Raw genomic sequence first — 22,350 nt, forward strand, 5'->3', positions numbered from 1 at the left:
TTAATCATACTCTCATACAGTCATAGGGGCTTACAGCTTGGAAACAGGCCCTTTGGCCCAACTTGTTCATGCCACCCTTTTTTTAAAATCCGAAAGCTAGTACTAACTGTCCACATTTGGCCCATACCCCTCTATACCCATCTTACACATGTTAGACATAATACTGAAATGATATTTAAATGGTCTGTGCATCTTCCTGCCGATTTCCAGTGCAGAGCAGACACCGCTGCAAATCCAGTGCTGGACGATACAGGCAGGGCACGAACGCTCGCACAAACACCTCAAATAAGCCACCGCAGGATTGTCCGATCTGTTGCACTAATTTTTTAGTGCAGTGGGATGGGAATATCGCAGCCCGAATGTTCATTATGATTCAGCCATGTTCTAGGCATATAGTTAGAAGGAGGACTCCACTGATGTTAGTTTTCTATACGCTTTTGTTCCCATTCACGCCTTTCCAGAAGTCTATTCCCCTCCCAACTCTGGCATTGAAATCTCCAAGGATAATGCAACAACCCCATCAATATGTGGAAATCTCTTGAACCGCTCAAATGGAGGAGACATCCATAAAAGTGCCAACCATTTGAACATCTCCAACAGGCCCAGATGGAAGCCAAGCACAAACAGTGGAAAGAGCATACCAACCGAGTCCCTCCCTCTTTGTCAAGCACTCCCTGCCCCACCTGAGGCAGTGTGTGTGGATTCAGCATTTGACTTTTCATGACATCTCAAGATCCACAGTCCCAGAGTGGAAGAAAGTTATCCTCGGTCCTGAGGGACTGCCCAAGAAGGAGAAGAATTTATCATAGAATCCCTACAGTGCAGAAGGAGGTCATTTTGGCATTTTAGATCTGTACCGACTCCAAAAGAGCATCTTATTAGGCTACCCCACCCCCTATTCCCGTAACCCCACACATTTACTCTACTTCCTCTAAGCTACACATCTTTAGACACTAAAGGGCAATTTAGTACGGCCAATCCATCTAACCTACACATCTTTGGACAGTGAGAGGAAACTGGAGCACCCAGAAGAAACCCATGCAGAGAACGTGCACACTCCACAGACAGTCATCCAAGGCTGGAATCGAGCCCAGGCCCCTGGCGCTGAGAGGCAAAAGTGCTAACCACTGTGCTTCCCCACAACTGAAGCAGTTGTTTTATTGAGTCCAGCATAATGGTCTCAGACACATTTTCTGGCAACCTTTTCCACACCCGTCATGTAAATATTTCCATACATCCTTGAACATCATAAGAACATAAGAAATAGGAGCAGGAGTAGGCCTTCGAGCCTGCCCCGCCATTCAATAAGATCATGGCTGATCTGTCGTGGCTCAGTTCCACATTCCCGCCCTCTCCCCATAACCCTTAATCCCCTCTCTTATCAAAAACCCATCAACCCGCGTCTTAAAAATATTTAGCGAGGTAGCCTCCACCTCTTCAACGGACAGAGAATTCCAGAGATTCACCACCCTTTGAGTGAAGAAGTTCCTCCTCAACTCCGTTCTAAACCGCCCCCCCCCTTTATCTTGAGGCTGTGCCCCCTAGTCCTACTATCCTTTCTGACCCTCACAGCGTGAATGTGTGCCTCTTGTCATACTCTAGCATATCTTATCACCTCCTGTTCTAAGATCATCCCTTAAACTCATCTCCTTCATCTTGTCTTTATCTACGTTCCCTTATGTATATCTTCCTTTCACTCAGCATTATTTCTTTATCTATGTGAAGTGCTATGCAGCATTATGTTTACATTTACAGGTCAGAATAGCAAGGCAAATACATGGGGTTACAGGGATAGGGCCTGGGTGGAATTGTGTCTTAGTTTATATGGAAGTTTATTTACATGTAGCTTTCACACTAGATTCATGGGAAGCTCTGCAGGAGAAGATTCCTGTATTTCCCTGCAGTATGAATGTTGCAGGCAGCCCCCAGGATGGAACAATGACTTGCAAATTCCCAATCTTCACGGATAACAATTTAGATATCTGATATTAAAACATTCCAAACACGTCTGCTGATTATGGCTTTTGAAACCTGTCCAAATCTACTTTGTTTTAAAATCAAACACTTAAAAGTAAATTTTTATTCCTTAATTGTGCAAACTAGCCACAGATAAATTTCAGAACTATATTTCAATACACAACGTTTGGCCTAACAAGATGCTGTACAGCTTTAGCTTAACAACAAATTAAGGGAGAATTTGAACTCTCTTAATTTGGCAATACGACCTAGCATCCTACTTGTTTATTATTGCCTCATGTATTGTGGCTATATTTGGAGAGAAGATTTATATACTGTACAATTATTTTTCAACAAAATAAATGGGATAAAATTGGCATGATGACTTGGAATCAAATCTCTTGATGGATTTACTTTCAGTAGTTTTCAGCTGATGCAGGAGAATTGCATAAATAAATACCTCTTTCTAACATATATTTCCTAACATGTACTGTTAATATTTATTTATTCTGTTTTAGATGGACAACTAGTGGATTAAAAAGCCAGGGGCGACTATCAGTGGGTAGTAACAGAGACCGAGAAATATCAATGTCCGTTGGTCTAGGAAGATCTCAACTAGATTCCAAGGGAGGAGTTGTTGGTGGCACTATAGATGTAAACACTTTGGAGATGGTTTGTAAGTTTCACAACATAAATAACTTGCAATAATCCATCAATGTTTTTACTCTTTCTAGTATTAGTGGGCCAAAATTTGCTGTGGCAGGGCATCAAATGACATCTGCTGTTGTTGAGTTAGACATGCTCCTGCATCCTTCAGGCCATGGTATTTTTGCTCATCTTGAAAGTCTGAGTTGACAGTGCCGTGCAAGGGAAGCAGGGCATCTTGTACCTGAGTGAGCAGGACAACCAACAAGGCTATCTCCTTCACCAGTGAAATTTAAGAATTGAGAAATAAACATACAAAAGACTGTGAATTCAGTGTCAAATTAGTCACAGAAAAATTAAAAAGAGTGAAAGAACACTTGGATTAAAAGCAAAAATAGAAGCAAAGGAAAAGTAAGAAAAAAGGCTATATTTTATAATTAACGGCATTTAAATCTCTTTGAAAATCTCAGCCTGAATAAATGTTATGCTACAATTGTGATTGTTATTTTTCATTGGAACAGAGGTTAGTTATCATGTCATTAAAAGAATGTGTTAGATATGACTAGACCAAAATACCTGGAAGGTTTAATTCCTATCTCTGGCACAAATACCGAAATTTCATGATACGTCCAGTGGCTATCATTGGTGAGAAAGATGGCGAAATGCCATCATCACAGTGCTTATAGTGGAGTGATATAACTCAAACAGCAGCTTTTGGTTATGTGCATTTAACTGCACATTTTCCCTTGTCGGAATTATCTGCACAATGTATTGCAAAATATCAGCAACTGCCCTTCGTCCCACTGTTATTTTGACAGCAAATTTTGATTAACCTCCAACGATAAACTCCCCAACCCCTCCAATCTCCAAATAATTTATTTCTCATAAACCCAGTCTCAGGAACCCATTTACTGCTGATTATTCAGAGAGCTTGGACTCGAACTGTTAATGTGGAATTATTGTGTTGATTAAAGATGTCATTGATAATTGCCACTTGGTCTTAATTTTCCTGTTTAAAATCTGCTCCAGTGATACTACAGAATGCCACGAAAGACATCATAGGCTGGATTTAATGTTTAATGCGCCCCATCACTGTGTGAAACATGGCAGCTGGGCCTACTTAAATTATTGGCATTCATTCACAAGTAGAACATAGGAACATGATTGTGTTGAGTTCTTAACACCCCTCTGCCTGCTTGTGTTCCACATAGTGTTACTAAATATGGACTGAAGATCAGCCATAAACCTACTTACATTTTTATATATAGTTAAAATTTAAATTTTAGTCATAATTTTTAATTTATTCTTTTATGGGATATGGGCTTCGCAGGCAAGGCCAGCATTTATTGCCCATTCCTAACTACCTTTGAACTTAGTAGTTTGCTGGGCAATTTCAGAGGGCAGTTCATAGTCAACCATATTGCTGTGGGTCTGGAGTCACATGTAGGCCAAACCAGATAAGGATGGCACATTGTCTTCTTAAAGGAAAGACTTACTGAATCAGATGTTTTTTTAAATGACAATTGATAGTTTTACGCTCACTGTTTCTGAGACTAGTTTCCAATTGCACAATTATCATTTGAATTTAAATTCTACCAGCTGCCATGAGATGCAAAGCCATGCCTCATGATTTGAACCTTGCCTCAACCTCTGGCTTCTTAGTTCATGTGACATTCCGTGCCTGAATTGGCCTGATCAGTCATCTTTGGAGACACTGCAACCAGCCTCAAAATGACTAATGGTGTCGAGGTCCTCATTGACGATGGACGAACAACTTGTGACATTACCACATCTAAAATCGATGCTTCCCCCCCACCTGGTTGATAAGTGCACAAAAGCTTAAGCTTATTTGGTATCACTCGTAATAACTGTGCACATGCACAACATAGAAAGTTGGAGGTCATAAAGCAAAAAAAGAGGAAAAATTATGGGAGGAGGTTTTCAGTGATTTTCAAAACTATTTACAGGAAAATACCACAATCATTATAAATCAATTATATTTTGTTCAGTTTTAATTTGATCTAGCAATAATTTTCTGATTTGCTTTACTCTATAAGTAAGAAATGTAAGGAGGCAGCAAAATTTTTTTTTAGATTTTCATGCATTTATGACTCTACATGTCAAAATGAATTTTCAATTTAATGGTACTGATACTTTAAAATTGATGGAAAATAACTTCAATTATTGTTTGAAGCTCACATCTCAGAACACCCAAACCAACAACCCAGTCATAAAATCCAGATCACATTGGGTTCCACTGATGCACGAGTTGATTATATGGGATCTAGTATCCTGATGGGAATTTTCAGCAATGCAGATTTACAACTACAAGATGAATGGAAGGTCAATCTTCATAATACAGTAGATTTGAGCATGACTGAAAAAAGGTATATGAACTTCATAATTATGGGTATAATTATATGTGCTGTGGTTATGCATGAGAATCTTTCACCCAATTATAACTTTCGTTACAGTTGCAAATGATTTGAGCTATGTTATTGTTCTGTTTCGTAAATAGAAAGATCCTGCATTAAAATACTTATTAATGTCTTTGAATATGCCATATACACTCAGATTTTGGGGGTATGAATATTTAACTGTTGTTTAAATGAATAAGAATGTACAATTCTCTGGGAATGTTTGGAGCAGTTGAATTTGTACCCCTGAATTTTTTTTATAAATTCCTAAATGCACTCTGGCATGTTTTCATGGACTGAATTTGTTTTCAAAATTTTAGACCTTTTTCCACTTTGAGGAGCTCAACGTTGCTTTCTGGACTTTGGCTCAGAAAGTCTGGAAAGATGATAATTGAGAAATTGCTTTGGGTTGGGAATGGGTTCATTTGGTAACAAGGAAGTATTTTTTACTTAATTATTCATTTTAATTATTTGTTCTCATCCCCTCCAGTGAAGTTTTTGTTCATGGAGATCTACAATGGGACATTTTCCAGGTGATGATCTCGCGGTCAACCACACCAGACCTAATTAAAATTGGAATGAAACTGCAGGAATTTTTCACTCAGCAATTTGATACCAGCAAACGAGCCCTATCTACATGGGGACCTGTCCAGTACCTGCCTCCAAAAACACCAGTAATAAATGTGGAGAGAAGTTCTAGTGAACATTGTAAGAATTACCAACCTCATTTTCTTGAAAGAAATTTATAAACGTAAAAAAAGAGACATTTTTAGGCTACTTCTGTGCTAAATGTTTTGTCTTTTGTTGGCAGTGCTTGATGCAGCACATCATCGCCATTGGCCAGAAGTGCTCAAAGTGATTGCTGGATGCCAGATCTCCCTTTTTCAAATGCCTTTGCCTGAAGATGCAGTACAACTGGGTGGATCTATGAGCTTGCATGGAAATCATATGACACTGGCATGTTTTCATGGACCAAACTTCCGTTCAAAGTCTTGGGCGTTATTCCACCTTGAGGAGCCCAACATTGCTTTCTGGACTGAGGCTCAGAAAATTTGGGAAGATGGTAAGTGAGAAACAGCTTTGGGTTGGGAATGGAATAAGGAAGTAATATTCCAATCCTAGGTGTGCATATAAACCTGCAATTATATTGGCATTTTCATGTTAAAGCAAAGTGGATTTAGTTGTTGTCTGCACAGAGTGGTGCTTGAGTGCAAAGAGTATGAAACTGGGATTTGGTGAGTGAGGGAGTTCGGTTAAAAAAAAAAGGAAACTATAAATTAATTTAAAAAAATAAATTTTCTTAACACAACAAAGGTGGCTGGACAGGTGATTCATCACTAACACATATGTCATAGAGGTTTACAGCATGGAAACAGGCCCTTCTGCCCAACTTGTCCATACCACTCTTTTTTAAAACCCCTAAGCTAATCCCAATTGCCCACATTTGGCCCATATCCCTCTATACCCAACATCTTGGGGGGTAAATTTACCCCCCAATATCTTGGGGGGTAAATTTGCAAAGGCTATGCAGGGGGGTTTAAACTGATTCAGAGGGGGGGTGGGATCCTGAGTAGCGGGGATGAAAGTGAGGGGGGCATAGATGGGGACTGCAATGCACGGCATCGTGGGGGTGGAGCGGAGCAGGGTTTGAAATGCATATACTTTAATGCGAGGAGTATTCGCAATAAAGTGGATGAACTTGCAGCGTGGATCAGTACCTGGGAGTTTGATGTTGTGGCCATTTCAGAGACATGGATAGAGCAGGGTCAGGAATGGTTGTTGCAGGTTCCGGGGTTCAAATGCTTCAGTCGGAGTAGAGAAGGAGGTAGAAGGGGGGGAAGGGTAACATTATTAGTCAAGGATTGTATCACAGTGTCAGAAAGGAAGTTTGATGAGGACTTGTCTGTTGAGGTAGTATGGGCTGAGATTAGAAATAGGAGAGGAGAGGTCACCCTGTTGGGAGTCTTTTATAGACCTCCTAAAAGTTCTAGAGAGGTTGAGGAAAGGATTGCGGAGACGATCCTGGATAGGAGTGAAAGTAATAGGGTAATTGTTATGGGGGACTTTAACTTTACTAATATTGATTGGAATAGCTATAGCTCTAGCTCATTAGAGGGGTCAGTTTTTGTAAAAGCGTGCAGGAAGGTTTTTTGACTCAGTATGTAGATAGGCCAACTAGAGGTGAGGCAATATTGGATTTGGTGCTGGGAAATGAGCCAGACCAGGTGCTAGACTTGGAAGTTGGTGTGCATTTTGGTGATAGTGACCACAATTCGGTTACGTTCACCTTAGTGATGGAAAGGGATAGGCATGAACCTCGGGTCAGTAGTTTTAGCTGGGGGAAGGGTAATTATGAGGCTATTAGGAGAGAATTAGGAAGCATAGGTTGGACTAGGAGACTACAGGGTATGGGAACGTCTGAAATGTGGAGTTTTTTCAAGGAGCAGCTACTGCAAGTCCTTGATATGTATGTCCCTGTCAGGCAAGGAGGAATTGGTCGAGCTAGGGAACCTTGGTGCACTAAAAAAATTGATTCACTGGTTAAAAAGAAAAAGGAGGCTTATGTCCGGATGAGACTTGAGGGCTCAGGTAGTGCACTAGAAAGCTTTAGATTGGCTAGGAGGGAGTTAAAGAGTGAGTTAAGAAGGGCTAAAAGAGGACATGAGAAGACTTTGGCTGTTAGGATTAAGGAGAATCCTAAGGCGTTCTATAGATATGTTAAGAACAGAAGGTTGGTTAGGGCAAGATTAGGGCCAGTTAGAGACAGCAGTGGGAAGTTATGTGTGGAGCCGGAAGAGATTGGAGAGGCATTGAACCAATATTTCTCTTCGGTGTTCACGCAGGGGGACATAAATGTAGCTGTGGAGAACACTGAGTCACAGGGTTGTAAACTGGACAGTATTGCAGTTGATAAGGAGGATGTGCTAGATATTCTTGAGGGTTTGAAGATAGATAAGTCCCCTGGGCCGGACGGGATTTGCCCTAGGATTCTCTGGGAGGCAAGAAAGGCGATTGCAGAGCCTCTGGCTCTGATCTTCAGGTCGTCGTTGGTCACAGGTATAGTGCCAGAAGATTGGAGGATAGCGAATGTTGTCCCATTGTTTAAGAAGGGGAACAGAGACTTCCCCGGGAATTATAGACCGGTGAGTCTTACTTCTGTTGTGGGCAAGGTTTTAGAAAAAATTATTAGGGATAGGATTTATAGTTATTTGGAGAGTAATGAATTGATTGGAGATAGTCAGCATGGTTTTGTGGAGGGTAGGTCGTGCCTTACTAACCTTATTGAGTTTTTTGAGAAAGTGACCAAAGAGGTGGATGGGGGTAAGGCAGTTGACGTGGTATATATGGACTTTAGTAAGGCGTTTGATAAGGTTCACCATGGAAGGCTTCTGCAGAAAATGCAGATGTATGGGATTGAGGGTGATTTAGGTAATTGGATCAGGAATTGGCTAGCAAATAGGAGACAGAGGGTGGTGGTTGATGGTAAGTATTCGTCATGGAGTTCAGTTACAAGTGGTGTGCCTCAGGGATCTGTTTTGGGACCACTGCTGTTTGTAATTTTTATAAATGATCTGGATGAGGGTATAGCTGGGTGGATTAGTAAATTTGCTGATGACACCAAAGTCGGAGGTGTGGTAGATAGTGAGGAAGGGTGTCATAGTTTACAGGGAGACTTGGACAAGTTGCAGAGCTGGGCCGAGAGGTGGCGAATGGAGTTTAATGCGGAAAAGTGTGAGGTAATTCACTTTGGCAGGAATAACAGATGTGTAGAGTATAGGGCTAACGGTAGGACTCTGAATAGTGTGGATGAACAGAGGGATCTAGGTGTATGTGTACATAGATCCCGGAAAGTTGGGAATCAAGTAGATAGGGTTGTTAGGAAGGCATACGGTGTCTTGGCGTTTATTGGTAGGGGGATTGAATTTAGGAGCCGCAGCATCATGTTGCAACTGTACAAAACTCTGGTGCAGCCACACTTGGAGTATTGTGTGCAGTTCTGGTCCCCACATTATAGGAAGGATGTGGAGGCTTTAGAGAGGGTGCAGAGGAGGTTTACCAGGATGTTGCCTGGTATGGAGGGGAGGTCCTATGAGGAGAGACTAAGGGATTTGAGGTTGTTTTCGTTAGAAGGCGGCTAAGAGGGGACCTTATTGAAACATACAAGATGATTAGAGGTTTAGATAGGGTGGACAGTGATGGCCTTTTTCCTCGGATGGAGAAAGCTAGCACGAGGGGGCATAGCTTTGAATTAAGGGGTGGTAGTTATAGGATGGATGTCAGAGGTAGGTTCTTTACCCAGAGGGTGGTGAGGGATTGGAATGCCCTGCCTGCTGCAGTTGTAAATGTGCCTAGTTTGGGGGCGTTTAAGAGATCTGTGGATAGGTTTATGGATGGAAAGGGATTGGTTTAGGTTAGAGGGTCATTGCTTTTTAACTGGTCGGCGCAACATCATGGGCCGAAGGGCCTGTTCTGCGCTGTAATGTTCTATGTTCTAACACACCCATCTAACTATCTAAATGCTTTTTAAAAGATAAAATTGTACCTGCCTCTATTACTACCTCTGGCAGCTTATTCCAGACACTCACCCACCTCTGTGTGAAAAAATTGCCCCTCTGGACACTTTTGTATCTTTCCCCTCTCACCCTAAACCTATGCCCTCTAGTTTTAGACTCCCCTCAGCCTCCTATGCTCCAGAGAAAAAAGTCCCAGTCTATTCAGCTTCTCCTTATAACTCAATTCATCAAGTCCAGTAGCATCTTAGTAAATCTTTTCTGCACACTTTCTAGTTTAATAATATCCTTTCTATAATAGGGTGACCAGAATTGCACACAGTATTCCAAGTGTGGCCTTACCAATGTGTTGCACAGCTTCAACCAGACGTCCCAACTCCTGTATTCAATGTTCTGACTGATGAAACCAAGTATGCCGAATGCCTTCTTCACCACTCTGTCCATCTGTGACTCCACTTTCAAGGAGTTATAAACGTGTACCCCTAGATCCCTTTGTTCTCTAACTCTCCCCAACACCCTACCATTAACTGAGTAAGTTCTTGCCCTGGTTCAATCTACCAAAATGCATCACCTCGCATTTGTCTAAATTAAACTCCATCTGCCATTTGTCAGCCCACTGGCCCAATTGATCAAGATCCCATTGCAATTGGAGATAACTGTCTTCACTGTCCACTATGCCACCAATCTTGGTGTCGTCTGCAAACTTACTAACCATGCCCCCTATATTCTCTTCCAAATTGTTAATATAAATGACAAAGAACAGTGGGCCCAGCACTGATCCCTGAGGCACACCGCTGGTCACAGACCTCCAGTTTGAAAAACAACTCTCAATAACCACTCTCTGGCTCTGTCAAGAAGCTAATTTTGTATCCATTTAGATACCACACCCTGGATGCCATGAGATTTAACCTTATGCAAGAACCTACAATGCGGTACCTTGTGTCAAAGACCTTGCTACAGTCCATGTAGACAACATCAACTGCACTGCCCTCATCTACCCTCTTGGTTACCCCTTCAAAAAACCCAGTCAAATTTGTGAGACATGATTTTCCACTCACAAAGCCGTACTGACTGTCCCTAATCAGTCCTTGCATCTCTAAATGCCGGTAGCTCCTGTCTTTCAAAATATTGTCCAGCAATCTACCCACCACAGATGTGAGGCTCATTGGCCTGTAGTTCCCAGGCTTTTCCCTGCACAACATTTGCCACTCTCCAATTTTCAGGCACCTCACCAGCAGCTCACCCGTGTCTGCAGCTTGAGGAGCTTCTGCTCAGAATTAATGGGCTAAAAGCCAAGCTGCAAACATTGTAACGCATCAGAGAGGGGGGAAGTTATCCAGACACTTTGTTCCTGAAGGCAGTCACACCCATTAGGTTAGTGTATGATTTGATCAGTGGTCAGGAACAGGAGCAGATACGAAGATAGGAGTGAAGGAACCTTAGCTCTTGCAATTAAACAACAAGTTTGAGGTTCTTGCAGACAAGAATAAGTGTTGTAGTGTGGATGAGTTCAAAAAAACTTAGTTTGGGGGAATTGAAAGGAATGGAGTGGTAATAGGGGACAGTGTAGTTAGGGGATAGAACTGGGTGAAATTTTCCCAAAATATTTTTACATGTCATAACTGTGAGAAAAATGGGATGAACCTCGCCGGTCTTTCACGTGCTCCGCATTGCAATCTTTCAACACTCAGTAGTGAATTGTGTGCTGGTACTGAGGGGTCGGGGTTGGTGAGCCAGCTTCAGAAAGCTCGGGCTCATTTAGCAAGGGCACCCCCTCCCATCCCCCAAGACATCAGGACCTGCACCTTACCACCTCACCTCTCATATTGGTGGCATGTTTCCTCCCCCCCCGCCCCAGACACAGGTCGCCTGCATTGGGGCATCAGGGTCCTCCTAGTGGGTACCTCTTTCGAACCCCTGACACAGCCCCCCCATCATGACCTCAGACCTGCCACCCTCCCATGCTGACCCACCATCTATAATCTCCCCTGCAGAACCCCACTCGCCCCATCCCTTGGCACTGCTTCTGACAAACTGGCAGTATCCTCTGGGTGCCTGGTGGCCACTGCTGAAATGCCTGATGAGCACCGCCAGAGTGTACAGTGGGCCCTGCCTGATGAACACTGCCCTGCCTTGCCCTCAACCACTCACTGGGGCCTCAATAGCAACGCGCTACCATTGTGACCATTGTGCCAGGTCTGCACTAGCAAAGACCAGTAGTGATTCTTGCCATTATGGCGCCTCGCCCAAAGGCTGGAAGATTCTGAGTGCTGGGATTTCAATAGACTATGCACAAAGCAGTTTGCGCCATTCAGAAAGGACCAGGAAGATCACAAACCATTTCGCAAATTGGATTTTTAGCTTCCTAGCTCGCCGCACTGATTGCCAAGCATGGCTAAGTGGTAAAATCTTGCTCCACTATTTTCTACAGCCAAGACTGAAAATGCAAAAGATTGTCTTGTCTACCAGGGTTAGAGATAACTGCTCAGGGCTGGAGAGGAACCTGTAATGGGAAATCCAGTTGTCATGATCCATGTGGATACCAATGACATAGGTAAGGCTAGGAAAGAGGTTCTGCATCAGGAGTATGAGAAGTTAGGCACTACATTAAAAAGCAAAGCCTGAAAGGTAGTAATCTCGGGATTAATACCTGAGCCAATTGTGAATTGGCATAGGATAAATAAGACTAGAAAGATAAATATTTGTCTCAGATTGGTGTGGAAGAAATCAGTTGCAGTTCATGGAACACCGGCATCAGTACTGGGGAAGGTGAGCGCTATACCATTGGGATGGCCTTCACTTGAATTATGCTGGTTCCCGTGATCTAGCAAGTCATGAAACTAGGGAAGTAGAGAGGGCTTTAACATAAACAGTTGGGGGGAAGGAATCTTGTAGCAGAAGACTGAATAAATTAAACGGAAATGGAAAGGCAATAAATCAAGGTAGCAATAAAGGTAATAATAGAGTATGACAGAAAGGGATTGTGATCAGCTCTCTTTGAAGGCACAGAGTTTACAAAAATTGAATTGAATTAAAGGCTCTGTATCTGCTTGCAACATTTGCAATAAGACAGATGAATTATCAGCTCAAATAGAAATTCATATGTATTATTTATTAGCTATTACAGAGATACAAACAGTGGCTACAAGAAAACCAAAACTGGGACCTGAATCTCAATTTGAGATATGTGACATTCAGGAAAGTACAGGAATCATAGAAATCCTACAGTGCAGAAAGAGGTCATTTGGCCAATCAAGTCTGCTTCGACCACAATCCCACCCATTCCCTACCCCCATATCCCTACATATTTACCCGCTAATCCCTCTAACCTACACATCTCAGAACACTAAGGGACAATTTTAGCATGGCCAATCAACCTAACCCGCACATCTTTGGACTGTGGGAGGAAACTGGAGTACCCGGAGAAACCCATGCAGACACGAGGAGAATGTGCAAACTCCACACAGACAGTGACCCAAGCCAGGAATCAAACCCAGGTCCCTGGAGCTATGAAGCAGCAGTGCTAACCACTGTGCTACTGTGCCAACCACAGGAAGCTGGGAAAAGATGGTGTGGTAGGATAGCTCTGTTGATTACGTACGGCATTAGTACTGTAATGAGAGAGGACCTTAGTTCCAAAGTTCAAGATGTGAAATCAGATGGGTGGATCTAAGAAACAAAGGTGCAGAAAATATTAATGGAAATTGTTTATAAGTCACAAAACAGTGGTAATGTAAATCACCATGTAAGTCAGGAAATTAGAGATATGTGTAACAAGAGTAGTAATTGCAAGGATTTCAATCTATATATAAACTGTGTTACCTAATTACTAATGTTGTGGAGAACAAATTCTTAGAAATTATGTAAGATGTTCTTTGCGAGCAGTGCATTGTGGAACCAACTGAGGAATGGGCTATTTTAGATCTAGTATTTTGTAATGATAAAGAGCTAATTAATAATATTGTATAGGAATATTTAGGAAAGAGGGACTACAATCTGTTAGAATTTTACATATTTGAAAGTGATGTAATTCAATCTGAAACTAGGGTCTTAAGCCTAAACAAAGGAAACCATTAAGGTATGAGGGATAAATCGGCTATTGTGGTTTGGGAAACAACATTGAAATGCATGGTAGACTGGGAAACAACATTGAAACGCATGGTAGACAGGCAATGGCTAACATATAAATAAGTAATACACATTAAATAATTCCTTTAATGCACAAAAACCCAGCAAAGTGACCCACCATGGCTAACAAGAGAAGTTAAAGATTGCATTATATCAAAGGTAGAAGTTTATAAAGTAGCCAAAAAAGTAGTAAGTGTGAGAAATGGGAGCATTTTAAAATTTAGTAAAGGAGGACGAAGAAAGATATTTTTAAAAAAAAAGAAAATAGAGTATGACGGTAAACAGACAAAAAAGTAAAAAAAATTGTAAACGTATCTATAGGTATGTAAAAAGGAAAAGACTAGCAAAGACAAATGTGGATCCTGGAAGTAAGGAAATGGCAGAGAAACTAAATAAATACTCTGGCCAAGATTTTCTGGCCTCCCCACAGTGTTTTTCTTGATGGAGATGGCACACCATTCATTGGTGGTGGGATTTTCTGGTCTCGCCGCTGTCAATGGGAATCTCCATTGAAGACACCCCATGCAACCAGGAAACCTGCAGCAAGGAGTGCTCCATCAGCAGGACCAGAGAATCCCATTGGTGTTAACGGCCAGAGAATTCCAATCTTTGTATTTACCTTCTCGGAGGAAAATACAGAAATCATCCCAAAAATACTAGAAAACCAAGGAACTGGTGAGCATGAGGAATTAAAAAGATTAGAATTAGTAAAATTATAGTATTGGAGAAATTAATGAGATTGAAAGTTGATCAGTCCCCTGGACCTATGATCCATATCCCAGAGTACTGAAAGAGGTGTCTGTAGATATGTGTCTATAGTCTGAAATATTTCCTGCAGATTAGAAGGTGGCAAATGTTACCCCACTATTTAAGGAGGGAGGGAGATATCAGAGAAGCACAGATCTGTTAGCCTGGCATGAGTAGTAGCAAATACTCTGGAATCTATTATAATGGGTGTGGTAACAGTGGATACTTAATGGTAGGATTAGGCAAAGTCAACATGGATTTTTGTATGGGATATCATGTTTGACAAACCTGTTGGCAGCTTTTTGAAGATATAACTTGTATAATAGGTAAGGGGAAACATGTGAAGTAGGAATAAATGGGTCATTCTTAGGCCCCAGCAATTCACAATCTATATCAATTATTTGGATGTGGAACCAAATGTAATATTTCCAAATTTGGTGATGACAGAAAACTAGGGGGAGAATATGAGTTGTTTGGAGGGTGCAAAGAGAATTCATGGGGACTTAGACAGACTGAGATGGTTCTATGCCTGTGTTCACCGTGCATGCAGACAGTGATGTAGGCACAAAATCCTGCTCACCACCAGCAAGATCTCTTTTCCAATTTTTCACTCCCTTTAGCATTTCAATAAATTGCATTAAATCCAAGTGTTATTACAGGGCTTCCCCATCAAATGTTACCCCTTTCCAAATACTGATACGTTGGGGAGATTTACAACATTTAAAAATATTTTAAAATATGAAGCAGTTGAGGAGAATTGGGGTTGCAAAGCTCAGCATAGCCCCTACAAGTGGAGTGTCCAAGCAGTGCCCGTTGCTAACCTGGCAGTGTAGGAGTGGGCTCTTGAGTAACTCCATTGGTCGATGGGGAGGGGTTAGGGTGGTTGCACTAATATGTGTAGGTGGGAAGTTGCCCCAGTTCTTGTGGGGGAAGTTCTTGTATCTGTGCCAGAGGTGGGGAGAGGGTTACCTTTGTGCATGCAGGGTGGTGGTGGGGGTGAGATTTATTTGTAGCTCACAAATCACAGCGCCTTTTAAAAACGGTATCCCCATTTCATGGAGCCAGGGAGGCCACCACTGTGCCAGTGTAATGGCATCAGAGAGGCCAGAAGAATTTTTTGTCGAAGAATCTGGGGAGCTGCATGCTGTTTTTCCTGGAAGAGCCAGCACTTAAGAATAAATTTCATAAGATTTCCACCCACTGAGTGGACAAGAACATGGCAGGTGGATTATAATGTGGAAAAATGTGAAGTTATCCACTTTGGTAATAAAAACAGAAATGTAGTATATTTCTTAAAGGGGGAGATGTAAGGAAGTATTGATTCCAAAGGGACCTAGGTGGTGGTGTTCTTGAGTTACTGAAAACTAACGCGCAGGTGCAGGAAGCCATTAGGAAGGTAAATAGTACGTTGGCCTTTACTGCAAGAGTATTGATGTATAGGAGTTGAGGTATTGCTGCAATTGTATCTAATTTGGTGAGACCGCACCTGGAATATTATACACAATTTTGTTTTCCTTACCTAAGGAAAGATATACTTGTCATTGAAGGAGTGTAGCAGACTGATTCCTGGGATGACGGGATTGTCATATGAGGAGAGAGTGAGGAAATTCAGCCTATATTCTGTCGAGTTCTGAAAAATCAGAAGTGATTTCAATCGAGCATACAAAATTCTTCCAAGGCTCAACAAGGTAGACACAGGAGGAATGTTTCCCCTGGCTAGGGTGCTGTCAAACCTGGAGATGTGTACCAAAAACCTCTGTCGTCTTACCATGGCTGGGTTCTCCAGTGCCACTGCAGCAACTGGAGCTTTGGCTCAATGTCAAATTCTCAATTCTCCCTGGCAGCAAGGTGGCCATGGATGGGATCGGAGAATCCCACTCATTAACAGTTAGAACATTTAGGTTTGAGATGAGGAAGGATCCCTATATTCAGAGAGTGGTGAATCTTTGGAATTTCTACCTCCAAGGTCTGTATAGGGTTAGTAATTGAGTATGTTCAAGTCAGAGATCAGCAGATATTTGGATTTTAAAGATGCCAAGGGATATAGTGGTAGTGGGGGAAAATGTTCAGGATGTAACTCACTTTGAAAATGGCTGGCTAATGTTGCTCACATAGTGGTGATGCGACTAGTCCTACGTGTTTGGATGATTATTGTTTAGTGCACCTTTACTGAACACGTGTTATAACGATATAACTTTATTGTACTATGTTGCTACCTTTGTAAGATGAGAGTACAATTATTCTAATGTCAGGAATATTGTCTCCAATTTGTTTTCCACTGTGTTTTTCCTCAATAGATGGAAATGAATTTTGTGACTATCTTACTTCCCATTAATTTACTTTTACGAGTCTTACTGTACATTTTATATCCAGTACTTGCTGAACACTCATCTGTTGAAGTGAAGCATTTGTTTAATAATTCAATGTGATGAATAAATTGTGTACCAAGATGTGTAGTTGTATTATCAGGAATACAATAGAGATTTTGAATGTTGGATAAAATAGTAAAAGCTAGACTGATTTTATTTTTAGAAACAATAATGTGTCATAAGAAGGCTATCAAACTTTCCTTCTTGATTATTATAATGCTGGTTAAGTATTTAAAACATCTTGGTTCCAATTTTACTTACAATTTAAGCAATATTTCTTCAGGATCTTCTTCTGTTTTAATTTTTCAATGAGGTTAACTAAACATTTCTGTTTTTATATTTTTATGCATTTTATATCTCTCTATTTTTATGTCTATCTTAATGTAAGTTTTACATTTGTTTGATGTAGTGTCATAAAATATCTTATGATCAATTACATCACGTCACTGTTCTCAGATAATTATGATAATACTGAGAATTGCCCACCAGAAGATCAGTTCCTGCCATCAGATTTACCCAAATTGCTCACAGACCATGAGTGAATATTCCAATTTGTACTTCATACAATCCTGTTTCAAACAAGCATATCTCCAATCCATTGTTTTAAGGACTGATTAAAAATTCCAGAGATATACCTATAGTTGAAATGAATTAACACGGTAAGGTTGCTTCTTGAGCAGAAGTCACTTGGTTAAGTTGTTTGAATTTATCCTGTACTAGAAATATAAATAGTTGAAACAATACCTAATTTATTAATTTTACTAATTGTTTTATCTATTAAACAAAAACAATTGAAAATTGTAATGATTAAAGTAAAACTGAATAGCTTGTATAAATGCATTGACATTTTCATTTTGAAGGAAAGCAAATTGTTAATTAGGATATTTCCCATTCTTAAAAATTATAAGCTTGTTACTTAATTATATTTAATCACATTTGTCATTTTGATCTGCCTGAAGGTGCCAGTGATCATTCAACATATATCGTACAAACACTGGACTTTCACTTGGGACACAATACAATGGTTACAAAGCCTGGTGGTGCTTTAGAAAGTCCAATGGCAACAATCACCAAAATAACTAGACGTCGTCATGAAAACCCACCACATGGTGTTGCAACTGTACAGGAGTGGTTCAACTATGTTACTGCTATGAGAAACGAAGGTAAGCAAGTTTATAACTTAATAACTTACTTATTTTTCATTTTCAGTTCTTCACATCCTTTGATTTACTTTCAAGTAAGGATTTCAAGTAGCAGAAGATTATGGGTGAAATGTTCCCAAAAAAATTCTAAATGTCGTAACAGCATGAAATGGGAGTTCTCCGTGGCCCACCCGTGCACGCATCCCATTAGGGTAACCCTAAGTTGGTCTTGCACATTTTCAAGAACTTGTAAGAAACCAACATTGGGGTGGGGGAAAGGAAGGGTTTAAGAATGCAATGTCCAACTCTTACCAATGTCTAACCCCCTGTTAATAAATGCAAACACACTATAAGCCTTCTTCACGGCTCCATCCACTTGAGTGGCAACCTTCAGAGATCTGTGGATATGAACCCCAAGATCCCTCTGTTTCTCCACATTCTTCAGAACCCTACCATTGACCCAGTAACCTGCATTCAAGTTTGTCCTACCAAAATGAATCACCTCGCACTTACCAGGGTTAAACTTCTTCTGCCACTTTTCGGCCCAGCTCTGCATCTTATCAACGTCTCTTTGCAGCCTACAACAGCCCTCCACCTCATCCACTACTCCACCAATCTTGGTGTCATCAGCAAATTTACTGACCCATTATTGCTGACGACACCAAAGTCGGAGGTGTGGTAGATAGTGAGGAAGGGTGTCTTAGTCTACAGGGAGACTTGGATAAGTTGCAGAGCTGGGCTGAGAGGTGGAGGATGGAGTTTAATGCGGAAAAGTGTGAGGTAATTCACTTTGGCAGGAATAACAGATGTGTAGAGTATAGGGCTAACAGTAGGACTCTGAATAGTGTGGATGAACAGAGGGATCTAGGTGTATGTGTACATAGATCCCTGAAAGTTGGGAATTAAGTAGATAGGGTTGTTAGGAAGGCATACGGTGTCTTGGCGTTTATTGGTAGGGGGATTGAATTTAGGAGCCGCAGCGTCATGTTGCAACTGTACAAAACTCTGGTGCGGCCGCACTTGGAGTATTGTGTGCAGTTCTGGTCCCCACATTATAGGAAGGATGTGGAGGCTTTAGAGAGGGTGCAGAGGAGGTTTACCAGGATGTTGCCTGGTAGGGAGGGGAGGTCCTATGAGGAGAGACTGAGGGATTTGAGGTTGTTTTCGCTGGAAAGAAGGCAGCTACGAGGGGACCTTATTGAAACATATAAGATGATTAGAGGTTTAGATAGGGTGGACAGTGATAGCTTTTTTCCTCGGATGGAGAAAGCTAGCACGAGGGGGCATAGCTTTAAATTAAGGGGTGGTAGTTATAGGATGGATGTCAAGGGTAGGTTCTTTACCCAGAGGGTGGTGAGGGATTGGAATGCCCTGCCTGCTGCAGTTGTAAATGCGCCTAGTTTGGGGGCGTTTAAGAGATCCGTGGATAGGTTTATGGATGGTAAGGATTTGGTTTAGGTTAGAGGGTCATTGTTTTTTAACTGGTCGGCGCAACATTGTGGGCCAAAGGGCCTGTTCTGCGCTGTAATGTTCTATGTTCTATTCAGCCCCCTCTTCCAAATCACAAATAGCAGAGGACCCAGCGTTGATCCCTGTGGTAAACCGCTGGTAACTGGTCTCCAATCTGAAAATTTTCCTTACATCATCACCCTCTGTCTTCTATGAGACAGCTAGTTACTTATCCAATTGGCCAAATTTCCTTCTATCCCATACCTCCTTCTTTACTACATGAGCCTACCATGGGGAACTTTATCAAACACCTGACTAAAATCCATGTATACTGCTCTACCTTCGTCTACGCACTTAGTTACCTCCTCAAAGAATTCAATCAAATTTGTGAAGCAGGACTTACCTCTCACGAATCCATGCTGACTATCCCAGATTAAGCTGCATCTTTCCAAACAGTCATAAATCTTATCTCTCAGGACCCTTTCCATTAACTTACCGACCACCGAAGTAAGACTAACTGGCCTATAATTACTAGGGTCATTCCTATTTCCTTTCTTGAAGAGAGGAACAACATTTGCCACTCTCCAGTCCTCTGGCACAGTTCCTGTGGACAGTGAGGATCCAAAGATCAAAGCTAAAGGCTCCGTGATCTCATCGCTTGCCTCCCAAAGTATCCTAGGATGTATCCAATCTGGCCCAGGGGACTTACTAACCCTTTGGTTTTTCAAAATTGCTAATGCATCTTCCCTCAGAACATCTACCTCCTCCATCAGTCTGTATCACATTCTCATCCTCAAAAACATAGTCCCTCTCCTTACTGAACACTGTTCACTCAACACCTATTCACTATTCATTCAACGCCTCTATCTCTTCTGACTCCATGCACAAGTTCCCATTACTATCCTTGACTGGCCATAACCTCATCCTTGTCATTCTTTTATTTCTCACATAAGAACAAAAAGTCTTGGGGTTTTCTTTTATCCGACCCGCCAAGGATTTCTCATGCCCCCTCCTACCTCTCCTAAGCCCTTTTTTTAACTCATTCCTAGCTACCTTGTAACCCTCAAGTGACCCAACTGAACCTTGTTTTTCATCCTTACATATGCTTCCCTTTTCCTCTTGACAAGATATTCAATCTCCTTTGTGAATCATGGTTCCCTCACTTGGCCATTTCCTCCCTGCCTGACAGGGACGTACCTATCAAGGACACACAGTATTTGTTCCTTGAACAAGCTCCACTTTTCGTTTGTGTCAATACCTGAAAGTTTCTGTTCCCATCTTATGCTCCCTAATTCTTGCCTAATTGCATCATAATTACCCTTGCCCCAATTATAAACCTTGCCCTGTCGTGTGACCCTATCCCTCTCCATTGTAACAATGAAGGACACCAAAGTGTGGTCACTATCTCCAAAGTGCTTTCCCACAAACAAATCTAACACTTGACCCGGTTCATTACCCAGTACTAAGTCCAATGTGGTCCCATCTCTTGTAGGCTTGTCCGCATATTGTGTCAGGAAACCCTCCTACACACACTGTACAAAAAGTGTCCCATCCGAACTATTCGACCTATAAAGGTTCCAATCAATATTTGGAAAGTTAAAGTCACCCATGATACCCTGTGACCTCCACATCTGGCGTGGGTTAGATTTTTGGCCTCGAACACTATCTTCCTGGTTCACCATGCTCATCGACTGATGTGGCAAGCTAGTAAGATAGCTCTCAGCATGTTTAAGATTTGCATTAACTTAAAAATTATGTTACCCACGGGTTTCCTTTAATGCATTGATCTTACAGGGGCATTGTAAAAATAAATATTGAGAAAGTTTCTTTTTCATTTACTTCATTATTGTAAATTCATGAGATTGCAATTTTGTGCATAATTTTTCTTTAAAACCAGAGCAAGATCTTGATATATCCTTGATTTCGAAATAAGTGAAGTGAACATTTGTACTTTGTTTTCATAGAGTTAAACCTCCTTCGAAATGTTGATGCTAACACCCGAGACAGTAAAGCAACCATTAAAAGTTCCAATCTGCTGAGTGGTTTTCGTGGATCTGCCAACTACAACCATGAGACAGAAACAATCTTTGCCTTGCCAAGGATGCAGCTGGACTTCAAATCAATACACATGCAGGAACCTCAAGAACCTTCATTGCAAGGTAAAAGTTTGAATAAACATGTAATTTTAAAAGGACTTTTATTGTATATAAAAAAAGTACTGAAAATGTGCAGCAGATCAGACAGTATCTGTCAAGAAAAACGGACAATATTTTCATCAGAACTGATTCATCAGGTCACTTTGAAATTAAATGTTGGGCAGAATCTTGGGTTGTTGGTAATTGCCTTGCTTACTGCCTAAAAAAGTGGTAAGATACCTGTGCTTACTTTGAGGAGGAAGGCCACCATATCTTCTGCCCATCAGGCAGTTAATTGGATAATGTGGAACCTTCCTCCAGACTGAAGACCCCAGAACACAACTTCCTGCCCACTAAGAAGTACTGGCAAACCATAAACTGGCAGCTCTTACACGCAGCAGTGTCAAAGAGGGAGCCATCACTGCTGCCGGAACAACACTCCCCAGAGTCCCTGAATCATGGAGACACCAGGAGAAAGGTAAGTACAGATAGGGGAGGGGTTTGCGGAAAGGTGGTGGCCATGGGGGTCAGTGGCAAGGACCCTACCCAACCCATTTCCATGCCCTCAATCATACACAGATCATGCAAACTCCCATCTTCCAACTGACATGCAATCGATAGTGCTGTACCAGTCCTGCAGGCCACATGTCAACTGGCCCACTTGGAGCTGAGAAGATTGCAACGGAAGTGGTAAGAAGGCCAAGTATTAATTGACCAGTTATGGAACTTGAGGTGGGGGTGGGTCAACCACGGGTCTTCCTGCCTAGAACTTAGGTGGAAGGTATTAAGTGTTGGTCCCAGTGCTAACTTCCAAACTCTTAGACATACCCACTTTTTCTCACCTCCTACAG

The 22,350-nt window shown here is 41.6% G+C and overlaps 1 protein-coding gene across 8 annotated transcripts in view; it reads left to right on the forward strand.

Moving 5' to 3' along the window:
• The window catches only part of kiaa1109 (KIAA1109 ortholog), a 487,987-nt gene that overhangs the window by 455,571 nt on the left and 10,066 nt on the right, over positions 1 to 22,350 (forward strand). For all 8 annotated transcript variants that reach the window (XM_080193511.1, XM_080193510.1, XM_080193515.1 and 5 more), the window contains 6 exons: positions 2,475 to 2,632; positions 4,796 to 4,988; positions 5,509 to 5,726; positions 5,830 to 6,081; positions 17,733 to 17,936; positions 21,329 to 21,523. In XM_080193511.1, the coding sequence (XP_080049637.1) occupies positions 2,475 to 2,632; positions 4,796 to 4,988; positions 5,509 to 5,726; positions 5,830 to 6,081; positions 17,733 to 17,936; positions 21,329 to 21,523 (1,220 nt within the window). The remainder of the gene's footprint in view (positions 1 to 2,474; positions 2,633 to 4,795; positions 4,989 to 5,508; positions 5,727 to 5,829; positions 6,082 to 17,732; positions 17,937 to 21,328; positions 21,524 to 22,350) is intronic.

This window comes from Carcharhinus amblyrhynchos, chromosome 1 (genome assembly GCF_965287045.1).
Source record: "Carcharhinus amblyrhynchos chromosome 1, sCarAmb.v2.hapA, whole genome shotgun sequence".
Classification (NCBI taxonomy): Eukaryota; Metazoa; Chordata; class Chondrichthyes; order Carcharhiniformes; family Carcharhinidae; genus Carcharhinus; species Carcharhinus amblyrhynchos.